The 18,430-nt window shown below is 39.9% G+C and overlaps 1 protein-coding gene across 6 annotated transcripts; it reads right to left on the bottom strand.

The window, feature by feature from the left end:
• Window positions 1–312: 312 nt before the first annotated feature.
• wls (Wnt ligand secretion mediator) lies at window positions 313–17,998 on the bottom strand. Of its 6 annotated transcripts, none has more exons than XM_029525574.1 (13): window positions 17,696–17,998; window positions 14,751–15,023; window positions 10,468–10,592; window positions 9,944–10,105; window positions 9,603–9,739; window positions 6,881–7,049; window positions 5,978–6,085; window positions 3,720–3,817; window positions 3,492–3,555; window positions 2,537–2,680; window positions 2,353–2,436; window positions 2,107–2,260; window positions 313–1,250 (listed from the first exon to the last, which is right to left on the bottom strand). In XM_029525574.1, exons 1-13 carry the CDS (start codon window positions 17,799–17,801, stop codon window positions 1,141–1,143), a joined length of 1,734 nt encoding a protein of 577 aa, XP_029381434.1. In that variant the 5' UTR covers window positions 17,802–17,998; the 3' UTR covers window positions 313–1,140. The 6 variants fall into 6 exon arrangements, with proteins under 6 accessions (XP_029381434.1, XP_029381433.1, XP_029381437.1 ...); XM_029525573.1 differs by having other exon boundaries at window positions 2,092–2,260; window positions 17,696–17,989; XM_029525577.1 differs by lacking the exon at window positions 5,978–6,085 and having other exon boundaries at window positions 313–1,238; window positions 17,696–17,991.
• Window positions 17,999–18,430: the final 432 nt, after the last annotated feature.

Genomic DNA, 18,430 nt, shown 5'->3' with positions numbered 1-18,430 from the left:
GAGTGCATATTCATATTCTGGATTACTGTACTTGAATCTCACAAAGCCCAGTATATTAAAAAATAAAAGGCTCATACACAACCCCTAAAAAGTCCTAATTTGTCATGTGGAGGTTCAGCACAATAAGAGGAAGTTTAGGTTAATTACTAAATATCCCACAATGTAAAAGTCATAACAGAAGATACTACAGCATTTCTGGTGATTAGAACCAAAAATTTGGAAAAATGTATGACTAAGTGACTCAGTAAAAGATTACATCTCAGAATATTAAGTAAAATGTTTTTTTATTTAAATTAGCAAAGAAAGCCCCCCCCCCCAAAAAAAAAGACAACCTAAGAACCATGTATAATCAGCTACAGTCAACTTCAAAAACATTGATAGAACTTACTGCATACATTTGTGAAGTTGAAAATAGGCAATTTATAAAAAATAGATATCTACATTGTAACATAATGAACATACAGTATGCATTTCCCAAAGTGACTATGTGGTCTGTACATGATATAAAAAAAAAGCCATCACTTGAATGACTAAGATTGATAGTGCTCCATATGATCTACTTCTATGGAAGAATATGTATGTGTTACAGTGTCTTAATGCCTTGATTTTGAGTATAACAACATAAAATAAAGCAGCAAGCAATAAAGCAGAAAAATCAAACCAGTTGGCTATATATCAGCCACCGCCCTCTGTCAAAGGCTCGGATCTTCACAAACCACTCGCTTTATTCACTCTGCAGTTGAAAAACAGGAGTGTGACTGTTGTGAAATTCAACTTCTGACCAAGAAACAGGTTTTTTTTTTAAACTCATCTGTTTATCAAGAAAATGTTGAGCACCTGATTTTGTGTCAAAAGTGTTACATTACATATGAAATATGAGGAAAATGTGTCACCATGAAATGAAAAGGACTAATAGGAGTGTTGATAATATTCAACCTTTACAGATAAAATAGGGGGTGTGAGAACTGGGTGGCACTGAGGAATTACACAGCTGAGGATTTGATGGTGGGAAGACGGCTGCAATTGTGGAAATGCTAGGCCAGTCAGTGTAAAGAGAAAAGCCCCTTTGATTACATATATAAGGGAGGGGATAGGTGGAGCAGTAGGTAACATAAGGGAGTCAAAATAACAATGTGAAATCTATTCATGGGCCTCTTTGCCGGTCATCTTGTAGATCTCAGTTGGACCGTCAACATGGGTAATGGTAGTGGTCAGCTGGATGTCTTCTCCACTGTTTGCTCCAGCATCTCCTGCACAAACAAGAATGGCACATTAACGACACCAAAATTAGCATAACATAATTTGAATTCAAAACATCTTAATACTATTTTTATTTTTTCTTTTAGCTGTTTCCATTTTAAATAAAGCAACCAAAGAACATAAATGCTCTCCATATTTTGGAAACAGAAGTGAAACTCTAGAGCTGATGGAGTAAATCAACATGGGCTGAAAGTTGGAGAGAGGCACCCCTCCCATGAGACTGGTTGACGCACGACAGGGAAAGCTTCCAGAGTTTCAAATCCTCTTTTTCTCTCCCCTTGTCACTGACGTCGTCAGGAGATGGATGGATGGTTTCATTATTTCCCCTTCTCTCTGCCACACCCCCTCTTCACTGTTCCTTTCCTTTCTGTCTGGAAGGAAGCCTGGTGTCCATTAGAATCACACTCTGGGACCAAAAAGGCCCTTCTTTCCCCTGGGAATCTGGGTCCCTCTCAATCACCCCCCCCCCCCTCCTCTTCCCCAGAAAACAAACTTAAGATGAAAAGGCAGCTTTACACCAGAGGACAAAAACTTACCCCATATCAGAATGGGAGACTATTCATTGACAAGTTAACCGAGTTTAATCACAGTGTATTCAGTTTACATTTTTAAGTTGCCTTATAGAAATACCTAAACACAAAATTTCAAATTTCACAGCAACTGGTGTGAATACTTAGGTTGATGTCATAGTTCATCATGAGGTATTGAATATAGACTGATGAGGAAAAAAATATGGTTGAATGATATTACAAAGATTCAACATAAGAAAATGAGAGATAAGTGTGGAGGTCTGAAGACCCATTGAGAAAGCTAGTAAAATGATGTAGTTACCAGTGATGCACTGACCACTTGACTGCTCATCTCCGTAGCGTTTGTGAGATGGTGCATAGAGGAACATGATTGCAAAGACATACAGGTTCCACATGCCGTAGATACCAGTGAAGAAAGCACTGTTCACTTGCACTGCGTGATCTCCCCAGTGCCAGTGGCCCTCATTCACCTGGACACAGACAAATGAATGCATTTTAACACAAAACGCACACCTAATTGGGAAATGTTTCATGATTTAATTACTTTATGAATGAGACTGACCTGACTGATAATGAAGAAGATGACAGTCATGGCAGCACAGGTCAGAGTGACCAACATCAGGAACTTGAACCTGAAGATCAGACCCTAAAGGGTGATAAAGGAGAGTTTACAAAAAAAAAAAAAATCCCCTTACATTTTGAGCGCATTTAGTTTAAGAGATGGAGAGCAAACAGGAGAGAAACACCTCATAGTGCAGGCGTCTGGCCTTAGACATGGCAGGCAGGGATGTCCTCTTGCCGCTAATATTGCGGAAAACTTGAAAGACCATGAAACAGAGGAACAGGAAGTAAAGACAGGCACAGATTCCTGCCACAATTATGAAAGCCATCTGAGGCAACATCAGTTAAGGACACACTGATGGCGCATACACACCCATATTTTTAACCTAATAAGTACTTCAATGTGATGTTACTCCCTCTATGAAGTATGTTGAAAACTGAAACATTCACGAATAAAAAGGAAGAAGAATGTGAATAATGACAGAAATGTAATTACTATAAAAGCCTTTACTGCAATAGAAGGGTTGGCAGAAAACTTCCACTCATGGACCTTTTAAAGAATTCATGACCCTGGTTACAGCCATTGTACCAAATGTCTTTGTCAAACCAAAGAGGGCCAGGAACACTAAGAATGTTTTTCCGTTTGATCAGTCTCTTAGGAGAAAGGGGAGCAGAGACCCAGACTGGGATGTTTGGCAGTTGTTTTTGATGAGATTTGCTGATAAAGCCATGTCACTTAGTTTGGCAAGAAAAACTAAAAACACACGTACACACATATACATCATCCCTGACCCTGGGTAATACTTCTACATATGGCATGACGAAATTATTTCTCATCAGTTTAGAGATTAGTTTCCATCTCATGCTAAAGCCAAGAGAGAAGAAAATCCAATGTAGCACTTAAAATTGGAAGCAGAGGCAGTGCTTGAAGAGAAAACACAGACATAAAATAGTACAGGTATGAACACAGCTATTCCAAAAATAGGAAAAAACATTAATGTGCCTACTGAATGCTACACTGGAAAAAAATCTAACTGATTATGAATAAACTGTCATCTTTCACATCATGATAAATGAACATTTGGCCTTAAACTGTCGGTAGAGCTGTCCTTTCCCAATTCTGTTTAAAAAAAAGGATACAGCCAGTTCAGTTCCTACATCAGACGCCCAGATGCTGAAGAAGGGGTTTGTCAGCTGGACACCTCTGATGAAACAACAGATTGCTTACTGTCAACATTTAATTAGACTGGGTAGAAAACAGAGATTGTACATGAATAAAATCTGATTTATTCAAAGTGTAATTCTTCACGTTAATAAAACAATGTTGCACTGAATATGACAACATACTATAAAAAGTTTTTCTCTCACCTCTCACACATGTCGAAGATGAAGAGGCAGAAAGAGCCAAAGACGATGGGTCCCACCTGTTTCCAGTAGACTGAGAAACGGTTCCTTTCTGTTTGGTCCTGTGTGAATGACAAAACTGACGATTTTAATAGACTGTCTATATCGGTAGAGTGTATATTGTTTGAAGTGCATTATATTTCACAGAATTTTAAAGACAATTTATTAAAAGCAAAAAAATCTTTATCACAGTCGTTTTCCAGATAACAGGCTCCTGCAGCCTTTTTTGTTTCAAGGTTAAGTCAATTCCTCAAGAAAGTTATGTTTTTAATGGATACATCTAAATTACAACACAACGGATTGGAAAAAACCTTGGAGGAATTGATTTAATGATTTGTTTCTATACTCCCAACTCTCTGGAACAAGTCCAGATATTACTGAGATTGGATATCACCTCAGGATATCAATGTGAAATGTAGTTAAGGTCAGAGTATACACATTGACGATACAACTTGGTAACATCAATAAGTTGCACTGAAATGATGATAGCAAGAACTCCAACGGTGGGTCTCCTCGTATTTCAGTTCTTAGCACAATCATTGCCCATGAAAGAAGATATTTGGCCCCTTGAACCTTTTCATGTCTTACCAATTTAAATTTTCAGTCATGGGAAATACAGTAGCCCAGCTAAACAGAGCTCACGTGTAATCAAGGTATGACAAGCATTTACTGCATAAAGGGACATTAATAAAAGGCGGGGACAGCAGGAGCTATCAACATTTCATGACTCAGAGGGAAGAGAAGCAGAGAGCAACTGTTGTCTTGCTTCACTTTCGCAGATGAATACAGTACCTGTGGGATTCTCTGGAGGAGACTCTAGATGGGTTAAGAAGGTAGACAGTAACATGAACACTAAATAAAAGGAATCCAGGAGGATACCATGCTGCAGTCTGAAACCGGTACAATACAGTCTTGAAGCAGTCTAAAAATATATTGATGTCCTACTATAGCCAAGTCATACTGGAGATCATGACATAGTTTCATACATCCTGGCAAAGCCAATTTAAGACCGAAGAATGGGCGCAAGTGTCGAGATGTGCAATGCAGGGCTCCAGACTAACTTGTCCCTTAGCTTTTCTGGTTTACCAGCAGTGTTAGTACGGATTGGTAATTTCTTAACAAACAATGCCACATAAGGCAATCTTAGCAAAAGGCATATATTTTTGCCTTTTTATTTGGTGAGGGCTCTGGCTCAAATGGAAGTCAAAAGAAGCCATTTCTGCCCAAAATGTTGGGCAGGAGTAGACATCTTATAGGGAGATGTTCCCTCCTCTGATGATGTAGGAGTACAAGGCATGATTTCACACATTTCCAACCTACCCCATTCAGTAAAGTGGATTATCAATGTTAGAGCCAATCATAGGGCATCTTAAAATCAAACAAACATAGAAAGATACAAACAAAACGAAAGGCAACACTACACATACAGACAGACCTGTTTAATTTCAGTGCAACCACAGGAATTTTGATTTCACTGTGGAGCCAGGTCAATGCTGTAAATGTTTCCCACTACTAAAAATGTGGGAACAGGTATGTTCCACAATGAATACAACTGTGACTCAAAGCTGTAAACGAAAAATATGACAAAGATGAGGACAGACGTTTTTGCTTAAAAGCATTTAAAAAATATATATATATTTGGGAAAAGATCACATTTCAACAGTATCAAAATGTAAATATTTCAACAAAGCACTTTTTAATGCCATACACAGTGCGTGTTGTGGCTGGGACGGCTACATAACAAGCATTATATACCCAGACCAGGTGATAAATTCAGGTGCTGCAAAAAAGAGAGCACAATAAAGCATACATAGTGTTTAATTAAGAACCAGCGCCAAGTGGAACTATAAGCAAATGTGTTTAGGAATAGATATTTTACAGGAACATGTTACTAGTCCAGATAGTCAAATTGAGGGGGAGATGCAATAAATAAATTAATAGATTAATTAAATACAATCACCGCAACAACAAGTGTAATGCTTTGACTGGAGTTTAGAAACTATTTACACAAAAACAAGCAGAGGTTAGCCTGGCAGACAGTAAGAAATAAACTGTTTTTTTGTTCTGTTTTGTTTTTTTAAAGACCATCTTCCTGTCTGAGGCAGACACAAAGCTTAACAAAGAGATTACCAAGCTAATGGCTCCCCTGTTTAGAAAGAAAAATTGAAGACTTTTGCTGTATCAGTCCAGACAATTACAGATACCAGGTGAGTATGACTTGCTTTTTGTTTTTTTGTGGGATGGAGGCCAAGTTCAGTGAAGAATTTACAGCTCTCACACAGCTTCACTTGTCCACTGTCCAGAACCCATGTTGAATAGACCTGTATATCCTAGACAAAAATGACAGCAAGATAAGTTTCTTGCCCAGCTTAACTTTTGACTTGTTGGTTTTAATATCGACTCATAATGTTAGTGGATACCATTTAATACAACACAGTCATAAAGCGTGTAGACAGAGTTGCAAAAAGCTTAAAGTGGTGGTTTTTCTCCCCCCCCCCAAAAAAAAAAGGATTTTAGCAAATGAAAAAAAGCATTCAGGCATTGGCTCTGTTATTTGTTGTGCTCATAGAATAGTGGGGTATTACATCCACTGAAATCAGTTTTCGAGCAACAAAACAAGAAGACACCAAATGGGGGGGATTAAATGCTTCAAGGCAGCAGATTTCCTTTAGTTGATTTGATTAAAAATGCACATGTCGTGAGTGCATCTGCAAATATGTACACCCTTATACCTACAAAGCATAAGATTTTATGACTTATGTCACTTTTGATGGTTTTGATGTGATTTCACACTGCATGCACTTAATTTACACCACATGCTATATTTTGTTATGTCTTGGTGAAAGCTGGCTGTGTGCCTTTTATATTAACCTGTATTAAACAAGAAGAAGAGAGGCAGGCATTGAAGTATCCAACTAAGCAAGCACAAGTCTTGTTTTTGAATGCAAACAGAGCTGATCTTTGTATCACCACCATGAAACAGTCCATGGATGGTTGTTGCAGGATACTCAAGTCCTTCCTTTAGAATTAAATAGCTGCAAGTGACATTGCGGTTAGCAAGCAAAAATGTGCGTCAGTCAAGAATCACAGGAAAGCAAACATCTGAAAGATGCCAGCTACTGTACCATGAGGTGCTCCCCACAGAAGATGATCCAGAAGGAGAGCAGCATGGAGTAGAAGATGCCCTGTCTGATGTCTCCAAAAAGCAGCATCCAGGTCCAGTTGAAGCCGATAGAAAACCACTCCACTGGGATATTGATGAAAGTCATTGAGATCCCCAAAGCTAAGATAACCCTGCAGAAGCAAAAACAGAATTCAAGCTTTTAATCCATTATAAGTGTCATCCACAGGAGCTATCTGATAGCCAAAAGGTTTGGGCTAATGGCATATATGTGTACAAATACTATTAGTACCCAGTATTCTGTTTGATTACAGGCCAGCTGAAGCCTTTCCCCTACCCTTTGTCCCATTTCCTGCTACTCTCAATTGTCATACAAAAATAAAGGCAGTGTTAACGGACAAAAATTCAAGACTACAACTGACAAGTTCACCGAAACCCCTACTAGATCTTTTGCACAGACACAATCAATATTTCGAAGTAACACTGCATCAACTGAAGGAGGCTCATTAGATCTCGAGACATTATAGATTAGATTATCAATTCAGCTACAAGGACAGAATGTCTCCACTGACCTATCCAATCATACAAAATTCACTACCCTTCTAAGAAGCATCATTATTATAACAAAGCAGAACCTTAAAAGATATTTAGAGTAATAAGCTGAAATGGATAAAGAACTATTAGCTTCCAGACAACCTGTAGAAAAGTGCATTGAGAGCTATAGTGTACGGGAGAGCTATAGAGGTGAGAAGGGGGGGGGGGGGGGGGGGGGGGGGGGCACATAAGGTGACCTTAAAATACATGAGGGTACTAGTGGTACCTGCATCTAAGTCTGTGCCTAATAAAACTTAAGTGCTAATTAATTGAAATCCAGTTAGCTCATTAACAATAATCTACAAGGTGAACCAAAGGAAACCAGATGAGATATGCAGGGAATGCAGACTGTAATCACTACCTACGAGAGCTGAGGCTGTAATCCATACATGCATGTGTAGAGAAATAGATAAAAGGGCTTGCTTAGAAATGCAACGAATAACATTAAGTCCAAGGTCCATTCCAGTGAACAGGATACTGAGACCTGACACTGTTCACGCCAGCTCTTCAAACCATCTCTGAATTTTGCATCAATAAGGACACTATGCGGTTAGCATTTCAATTATTTTGTCACATCATATTGTAACCATGATTCATTGCATTACTGATCTGAAAAATAGAAAAATAAAAAATAGATAACTAAAACAAAAACCATAGATGAACTATGGCATAATGAACACTATTAATCCCAGCTGAGCTTTTACTGCTACAGCAACAAAGTGTCTCCAGGACAAGAAGCATTGTGGACTGCACAAACCACCCTCTTCATTGTGAGTTTGCAATCCTTCTCCTAAGACCACATCCTAAGACTTCCCTGGTGTAGGTGCAACAGGATTGAAATTCCTGCATTCCATTTGCAATAACCTTTCTATCATTTAAATGTGTTTTGTGTTTTTAGTTTATGGTGTGTGTGTGTGTGTGTAGTTGTCTCATAAATATAAACAGTGTTGTTTATATTTATGTTTTAATTTGTGCCCCTAACTGTATTTCAAGTTTCCCACTTACGATAGTGAACTGTCTGAATCCCTGAGTACAGAACATCTTTCCATTGACAATTTTAAATGAAAAACTTATGGTTTCCCAAATTGGAGAAGTTGGATGCCGTTTAATAATTCACTTTATGAATTATAACACCAGGAAGTATATCATTTTCCCAAATATTTATAGGAAGTGTGAGGTTTACCGTTATGGCACTTCTGTGGACAAGGATGACAGGAGACTTCAGTAAAGCTTTTACAACATGAAAAAATTATCTGCTGTCCACAAATAGAATACGACTCACACTTCCTGAGAGCCCACTGGTCATTTGGGAATAAAAGCCTTAAGTCAGAAAAGATAGCAAGGAGAGAAACCCAGGCTATGTGTGTCTATGGGCATATGGTGTCTCACTAGCTGGTGTGTATGTTCTGAAAGTGTGTGTGCAGCATGTGTCAGTTAAGTGCTAGCTTGCAGATTTTGTAACGCATTTCACACTTGGCCAGGCACATCCTGCGGTGTAGAACGTTGCCTCTTACTGATCCTCCTTCACAGCATGGCAGGGCGTTAGACAAGCATGGCTTTAACTTTCCACAGTATAATATTCTGTGCATCTAACTTCAGGCAGAACTACCTGAATTTGTTGCTCTAACCTCTGAACCCGGCCATGAACTTACAATTTGCCCAGAGATAAAATGACTCAAAACATTCTCTCTTCACATTCTTAGGAATACAAAATGAAGTGACCCGAATAATTGCAATAAATGTTTGCTATTAACTGTTTAACACTGCATTGCATTGGTTGATGATGAATAACAGTCTCTGATCACAGTGACCTTCACTGCAGAGTTAGCATGACCTACTTGTACATTTCATCTATTGTTAATATAGTAATATAGGCCTTCACCCAGCAGATGCACTGAAGCAAAGCCTGAATCAAACTATTACTGTAAGTCCATTCAGCATTTCCTCAAAATAAAGTTATCATTTATTACCACTAAAGGCACACCAATGTAAACCTGGGCACTTGTAAGTGTAAGTCTTTGTTATCTTGGAATAACAAATCATAATGAACCAGTTTAGAATAAGAAATATATAATCAAAATGTGTGAACACAGAACACCCATGTGATACTGATAATGAGGGTGCTGCCTTACTTCTCCAGTAGGACAGGAGGTCTGCTCATAAGAGTGATGCGTCTCCAATACCAGATCATGATGATGAGGATGCTGGGTGTGAGGAATGTCTTCATGGCAAACCACACTTGGGTGAAGCCTCCATTTTGGTGAATACTCTTGTGGGATGAAAAAAACAAAACAAAAACAAACAAACAATATCAACCACAACAATCCAGCATTGTGCATCGTATTTAACACAATATCACTTACAGGCCAAAATCTGCAATGTCATAGCTGAAGGGATCCTAAACGTTGTGAATCCCCAGGATCAAGCTGTCTACCAAAATGCCTCAAGTACACAGGCCAAGATGAAAACTTACAACAAAACGAATATCTTTGATTTCTCCAATTCCGACATTGATCTTCTTCCGTTCATTGACAGGCAAGCGGATGTTGAGAAGATAATACTTATGGGCCACACTACCAATCTCCATAAAGGGGAGTAGCTCACACTCATAGTAACGTCCCTCATTCTCAAAGGTCTGGAAAATAACCAGCAACACATTATATTAGTTTAGAAAAACACTGATCTGAAGAAATCTTATACATCAAATATGTTTAATAACATTAAAGCTTCAGCTCCAAGATCTAATGCTGTGTAGCAAAGCATCTGACTCACAGAGATACAGACTCAATCAGGTAACGTTTTCTCCTAACAGAAAAACTTAAAACATGAATCATTTTGGGTCTATCATTTAATATTACATCAGTGTCCACAAGTAATATTAGTGTTATAATATACTTGCACACATACAATATTGAATTTTTAAATCACTTAAATACTGACCCAATAATCATTTTTATAATACAATAGATGCATCATAGTCAAGAGTGATTTCCTCACCTTGGTAGCAGTAAAGTTGCAACTGAGTCTCCTTTGTTCGAAAGAGTGAGCCATCTCTGTCCACTCACTAATTGTGTCATCTCTGTAAGCTAAACCCACATCAATGGTGACCATTGCTCCATCCTCTGGAAATAAGAAAAATGTACTTAGAGACAAGTTAAACAATTTCTTGGACACTTCTTTAAGAATCTGAATATTTAAGCATGTGAATACATCAATAAATAAATCCACAAATGATTTTAGTGCAAAGTCTAACTGAATTAAATAACAAAAGGAACTGTGTTACTGTTTTAGAAAAAGAAAAACTAAACTGCAAAATGCTATATGTTCAGGCCTACAAGTTGTAATAATTCCAGTGATGGAATAAAATTATGTGCTGATGACAGGTGGCCCTGGCCTTTTCACTTTAAGACCTGCCCACACTAAATGAAGCCCCTCTTGCACAGCCTGTTCAAGGCAGTAATGCTGTGCGTTTATTCTGTCTAAATGGTAAAAAGTCAGGCATTGTTGTCCCATCTTTATATGAGGCGCAAAGGTAATCACAGACCCAGAGCAATGTCTGTTAAAGAGGGGGAGCCAGTTTGTCCATGTTGTTGTGTTAAATGAACCAGGACTGCAATGTGCCAGTGTTGTTTGGTTCAATGAAAACAAGGAAAAGCTGTAAACATTTTTACCTTTACCTTAACATGGCAGTATATCTGCACCAAAGGGTTTATGGAGCCATTACCCATAACAATCTGCAAATGTGCTACTAATTTTTGATAGCATGGCAGTGTTTCATTATGTAATGCACTCCAGTATGGACAATGTAAATAGAATAATACAGATGGACATTCATTTCCTTTAAAGAATTAAGAATCTAAGCGTCAGCTCTAATGTCTTATACATCCCTGCGTTGGGTTAGAAGGCTGAATTTTCAACTAGAACTGCTTTAGTTGGATTACTCTAAAAACAAAATAGTTCAGTGTTAACATACGGTACAGTTAACAGGAGTGAGTCTGTAATACTCAGCTTGATAGAATTATTTTCCTACATGTTAACGTAGTATTTTATTTAGTCTGCTCTCCATTGTGGCCCAAATCTAGGTTACTTCCTCCTTCACATAAACTCAAAAAAGACCTTGAGGTGGCCTCCAACAGCCCAGCCTAACAAATCCAGCAAAAACATCCAAAGCAAAGCTATTAAAACTGCATCTTTAGATCACATTACTAAGCCAAGTGTTCTCTCCTCCAGCCCTCCTGAGTGCCTCTTGTGCCGTTATGAAACAAGCTGAAATGAAGAGAAAGAAACCCAGTGGCCTGTGCTGTGAATAAGGGGGAGAAAAAAAAAAAATAGTGGAGGCGGGGGAGAGGAAGCCAGATGAGAACTGACAGTCTGCTGTCTCTGTAATGCCCTCCCTTCTGCCATTGGCTGAGCCAGACGCCCTCAAATGTCAGCTCGCTTCATGCAAACATTCCACTTCAGTCCAGCCGCCATCGCCACGGAAACTAAGCCTCCTCAACAGCTGTGTTTTTGCTGGACTTCGGCCAATGGGTGTTCGGTGGAGCAGACTAGGTGGAGTGATTAATGAGGCCGAGGCTCTTCATTGGAATGAACATTGTCACACAGATAGTAGGTGGCCTTTCCTGCTCTGTGGCTGCAGAAAAGAATCTGTCCACCTTTGGCACTGCAAGTACTCTGGCCAGGATTTAGACAGAGGCTCTGATGCCATTTTGATCACCGATGACCTGGTTTTGGGGGACTAACATTTGTATTTTTAATATGAATTCAGTATGTTAATTTACATAAACTGAATTCAATTTGAGGTGTGTGTGTGTGTGTGTGTGTGTGTGTGTACACACACATCCAAGTTAATTAGCAGTTTTGAGGCATTATAACGCATTACTGGATCTCATTTGCATAAAAAAAAAAAAAAATCAGTAGGCTATGTTTTGAGATAAAACAAGTGAGAAATCCTCTTAAATGTAATACTATAATATGACAGTGTGTTTTTTTTTACCTAAATTGAATTATGTGATGATGTGTGTTCCTTAATGCCTGTGAGAATAGAGCCAGAATCACAGTACAGCCTCTGTCTAAACCCATGTATATAGTGATACTGTGAGACGACATCATGGTTATGAGAAAACCTGGATTTCAGTAGTTGGGAACTTAAATTTGAATATGGCTTGGAAATTAATGTGCAACATCATGTCACTAATAATATCCCTCTTGGAAATTCGGCTGTAATATTGTATATGCGATCACAGAGTAGGAGGGACATCAACAGATGAACGACTGAATCTAGCCGACACCAGCTGACACCAGGCAGGATGTAAATACCTTACAATGCAGTCTAGTCATGCACTGGCTTCTGATCTGGTCTGTTTAAGTCACTAGCCTTGCCAAATTGTCTTAGTAGACTGCATAAGGGGCACCAAGAAAGGAAATGTGAAACCAAGTTGGATGTGAGAGAAACTGTGCAAATGCCACTTCAAAAGCTCAATCTGGTTTCAACTACATGAAACTCCTACGTTATCCAGCTCTCTATCCAGAGTTTGCAGCATCTGGCAGAGGGTCCAGGCTGAATCACTGGCAGCCAGACAGTAAACAATCTACAACCCCCTAACAAATCTTTACTGAAGGCAAGAATGTGAGCAATTAAATGATGCGGATGACTAAGCTGCCATTGCAACATCACTGTTTAGTCAAGCCAGAGCAGCTAGCCAGGGCTGGGTCATAAAATATTAGACCTCTAAAACTTTTTGGCCTCTAAATTATTACAATAATCTTTTACTTTTCTGTTACTTACAAATTGCCATAAGGTCATTATATTATCAAGCTTTACAAGTACTCAATGTAGATATTTATATCATGAGCCATTATGAAGCAAAAATTGACATTATCAAAGTCAAAACCTCTTCCTCGAGCCCTAAAAGTAACCTAGTCTTTTTTTAGACTGTCCCATCCTCTCTAATCTCATCTTTCAAGATCCCAAACACCCTGTGAGGATGTCAAATCTTGTTTTCTACAAGATACCCTTTAGTCTAATTCAGGCACTTAAATGGCAAGATGCTGTAGGACTGCCTCCTGAAATATATTACAACGGTGTTGTTTGACACTAAACAGAGTTGCAAAGTGGGTTACAATAAAGTTGCTGCTGGGTGTCCACCATGACAATAGAAACTATTTATTTTATGTAGTCTGCAGCTAAAGACTAATTCATTCAGGTAAGACCCCTGCCTGAATGTAACAACACATGTAGTTATTGGCTGATTTCATTGGATTTTTTTGTTTGCTAAATGCTTTAACAATCCCAAAAAGAGGGTGTCTCATTACCAAAGAAAACATTTATAAAATAGATTTTTTTTGTGTAAGAGTGAGTAACTTTACTGGGTAATCATTTGTACAACACTCTAAACTAGTTAAATTTCAATTAACTCAACATTATCAATATACTAAAATTGTCCAAAACAATCCAGTAAACACATAAGGCTATGTGCCAATCACTACACAAATTTAAACTGATCTACAGTAACTACAAAAGAGGAAGGAAGTAAATATTGAACACATTTTGAAAACTGGGATGATTTCATATAACAAGTATGTAAATCATTTGATTGCGAGTCTCGGGATTAGAAAATACAACACTGCACTGTTCGATTTAGAAGCAGATCCAGATTACCTCTCTCTTGTTATACCTGCCCCAAGGATGTGTAACAAACCAATCCACCGGAACCCCTTAGGGTCTACAGCGCTATAGAGAGCAAACAGCAGGACATCCATCATTGTTTAATGCCTTTCAGTGTCAAGAAACCAAATCCACAATGACACATTCCTGTGGATTTCCCAGCCATTCACTATGATAAAATGAAATAGGAACACAACCTCCAACCAGGACATTGTGTAGGGAAGGTATTACAAGGAACAAGTTTTTTCCTTTACTTGTAAAGTTGGAGTGACTCTGCAATTGAGTTCATCTTATGAGTGATTAAATGCGACTACGAATGTGAATATTTCAGAAGCTATCTTGGGCTTCAAATATTCGCCTTCAGATTATGAAATTTAGCAATAACAGAGCAAAGATATTGACACAAACGGGGTAAAAAACATTTGATGCCAAAGAATTAAACACTTATAGCACAGGAGTTTTTAAGGTATTGTGGAGTGCATAAACTTTATACACAGTCAAGTAATTTTTACTTGTTGATTATCATCTGCATAGCTTTGAGTTATGTTAAGCTCCCCAAGACACAGCCAAACATTAACAACCATTTGGAAATTTAGAAAGACTTGGTTCTCACCTATCTGGTTGTGCATCTTAAAGGCAATGTCAAACTGCATAATAACAAGCATGAACTGGAACCAGGGGCTCATCTCCTTGTGAGGCTGAGGAATGTGGACAGAAAACACAATGTTGTTGGCTTCAATCTTCTTGGCCATGGCCTCGTCAAAGGATCGGATTCTGTCACATTGTTCAGGACCCCAAGGCATGAACCATTTTTTTTCGTCTCTGTGCTTCACTGTGTCCACGCACTTGGTGGACAAGTAGTGCATCGCTGAGGTGGGGCCAGGAGCTGGTGAGACAAATAGAAAGTGGCATAGATATTAGACTGGATGTCATATTGAAATACTGCAGCAAAGTGTTTCAAGGCCCTGCCAAGCCAAATTTCCCCTTGAACTAATAAATCGTGCACAAGGTTTGAATAACAAAAGAAAAAAAAAGAAAAGAAAATCAATATGAAAAACTGCTTTGTGTATTAAACTGTGCATGGATATATTCATATCTTGGCAACCATTAGGAATAGTCAACAGATTGGGTTTGAGCCAAATCCAGTCCAAACACTTTGGCAATTACTTTTAACACTGTTTAGAAAATGCTTGGTTGTAAGCACCCCCTCCCCTCATTGAAATGACAGGGAGGAAAATTCCCAAAAGCTCTCAGGCACCAATTACACTGTTTACGCATTGAGATTCATGAGCTTGACGAGACCGGTGTTTGTAGTCCCTTCTCACAGGATATAAGTAGTGCTTGGGAAAAGCTCTAACATGAGGGGACAAAAACCTTGGTTTACTATGTGAAAAGCTGGGGGACTGCAGTGAACAGTCCAGGTAGAGCCACAAGGCAAAAACAGGTTTTTTTAAGAATCGTGAGTGAGAGATGGCACGACAAAATCTGTATGCTTAGTAAGTTAGAATACTTGTGGCCTAAGAATAAACCCATATTTTTTAATACCAGGTATCACACAACGTGTAAACATGTAACATGGCTCAGTCCTCTCTTAATTCACAATGTTGCAGCTTTTCTTTTCAATATCTGAGAGTGGAATTGCAATATCATTTTCCCCCCTTTCAAGGCATTTTAAAGGATAAAATCATCATGATACTAAATCACCATTAGATTAATCAACAATTACAATAATAAGAATAATAATAATAATAACAACAATAACAACAACAACAACAACAGCAACCATGGGTTAATGAGTTGGTGAGTAACAGTTTATAAAATGCTGACCAACAAAAAGGGGTGTCACTGCATTGACTCAAAGCTTTTAACACTGCAAGACAGTTTTTGTAGCCAGCCAATGCTGCTGATGAACAATATTAATAAGGAAAATCAAAATAAGCCACACTTTAATAATTAAATAATACATGTAATGAGTTTATACCTGCAGAGAAGGACCCTTTTACTTACCTGTCCATCTAATCATATTGGTTCACTTCTAAAAAATGTGGGGGGAAAAAAAAAGAACTTTTGGGGGGGGGGGGGGGGGGGGGGGTGTGAGCAGTTTACACACCCTTTAGTTAGAACACAGCCCAGTCCTAAACCCAAGAAGGACTGTCTTTAAGTGTTTTCAGAGCTTTGTAAAAAAACAAAAAAAACAAAAACAAAACAAAACAGACAGAAACAGGGAGGATACACCAACTGGAATTAGACCCAGTTATCTGGAGCCCTTTGGGGTTCAATTATCTAGTGACCCCGTGAGATCAGGAGCACACTGGCTCCTCCAGGCACCTTCCCAGTGTGACCAGAATAATGGCAGTCCCCTCGGCCCACTGACACCATGCCGTGCTCCCGGGTTTGTCGGGAAACAAGGGGAGAAAAACCCCTTTCTACTCAATTACCCCTGCTGCCCCCAGCCACCGAGCAAACACAAAGGAATCTGGCTTCATTAAAACCATCTCTGCCAGGAATGAACCGAACAGGCTAATTCATCAGCAGCCATGCAGTGAGTGAGAGGGACAGCGGGGACAGCAGGGAGACTGGTGGGTCCAGAGAATGTAAATGGTTTCCAGATTCAGCCTATAAGAAAGACAGCCATCTTTCACATGTACTCAACTTCTATTAACTGTATGTCTGTGTGTGTGTGTGTGTGTGTAGCTGGTGTGGGTGGGTGGATTTGAAGAAACTTGACAGCAACTCCAATTCAGTCCTCAAGGCAAAATGCAACTTTGACAGCTGTGTGCACTTGGATATGCACGTGTGTGTGTATGGATCACAGTCTCAATGCTAATCAAAATCCAGGGGAGAGAGGAGGGAACATGAATTTGCTGCCTGCAAGGCGAAAGGGATTTAGGGAGAAGGGAAGAAAACACAAGGGGGAGAGGAAGGAGTGAAGGAAAGGTAAAGATGCTGCCTGGGGCCCCACAGCAGACAGACAGGCGGGCGGGCGCACACAGGGAGACAGGCAGGCAGACAGAGACAGACAGACAGACAGACAGGGAGAAACACCGATAGGCAGGCAGGCAGGCGGGCGCACACACACACACAGGGAGACAGGCAGGCAGGCAGACAGACAGACAGACAGACAGACAGACAAATACGGTGGGTGGGAGAAGGAGGGGGAGGTGAGACAAGAACATTTGCGTTCCTGTGACCTCCCAAAAAATTAAAAATTGAATTAAAACACGAATTATCCCACAAAGTGCAGCGTCCTGAGCCATAACTCCCCCGAACACAAAGCAGCAGTGATTTGGCCGAGCTCCGGGCCAAAGTGCCTGTTTTACGGCGTCGCATTGTTGGTGCTCGGCCGGGTCAGACCCAGGTGGAGGTAAAAGTTACCGCTGGCCGCCTTTTGTCTCCCAGGAGGACACGAACCGAGGCCGGTGCTCAGGTCTGGAGGTCCGGACCGGGGACAAAAACTTTGCGCCTCAGCCATTTACAGACGTGCAGCTTTAACTTCCGACAGGCTCGAAGTCAGACAAAAGATAAAAGTGGAGGAGAGGAAAAAAAAAAAAAACTTACCTACTAATCCGCCGACGATGAAGGCAAGCGCCTGGAACAACAGCAAAGTAACTCCCATTATCACCAACTTTTTGGTGCTCATATTTTCAATAATTGCCCCCGCCATGGCGAAGCTGGAGGCTGGAGAGGCTGGAGAAAGAAAAACACCAGAGCAGCGTGTTGGGAACAGGGACGACAACGCTGCATCCACAGGCAGCAGGAAGACGAGCTGGGCCCCTCCGCTCTGCTCCTGCTTTCAACTTCGGAGGAGGAGGGAAAAAAAAGAGGGATCACATGACCCGAACAGCGCTCAGCCTTATCCCCGGGCAGCGATCCGCCGAGCGCCGCTGCTAATGCAGGTTACCGGCCTGCCGCACTATTTAAAGGCCGAAAGCACAGGACAGGTCCGGCTCATGTTGTGCTGCTCCATAATAACCGTCAACACATTGTCATTCAGTCTATTCTTAACCCGCGGTGGAAAAAAAAAAAGGGCTGCGGAATGATGATGTGTAAAATTCACACAGCGCGCTGCTGGTTTCAGCTTTTGCCAGCGTGATGCCGACAGATTGGTTATTGATACGTTTCTCACCCATTTGGAGAAAAAAAAGTTCCTATTTGCTGTAGTCGAGTGTTTTCTGGGATTAAATTATTCTGCTGTCACTGAGGACCACGGACCTGTTGTGGACACAGGGGGTCTGTGTCTTAAGACTGAAATATGTTGTACAGGGTTTTGGCTACATATATTATAAACCATCC

Source organism: Echeneis naucrates, chromosome 17, assembly GCF_900963305.1.
Source record: "Echeneis naucrates chromosome 17, fEcheNa1.1, whole genome shotgun sequence".
Lineage (NCBI taxonomy): Eukaryota > Metazoa > Chordata > Actinopteri > Carangiformes > Echeneidae > Echeneis > Echeneis naucrates.
Note: the sequence above shows the minus strand (reverse complement) of the source record. Positions and strands in the feature narration are given on the sequence as shown.

Coding starts and splice junctions, on each gene's coding strand:
- wls (XM_029525573.1), bottom strand. CDS start 17,801: ATGGCGGGGGCAATTATTGAAAATATGAGCACCAAAAAGTTGGTGATA. Junction 3,556..3,719: donor ATCTTCGACATGTGTGAGAG/GTGAGAGAAAAA, acceptor TTGTTTCATCAG/AGGTGTCCAGCTGACAAACC. Junction 1,251..2,091: donor AAGTGGTCAGTGCATCACTG/GTAACTACATCA, acceptor TTGTTTGTGCAG/GAGATGCTGGAGCAAACAGT.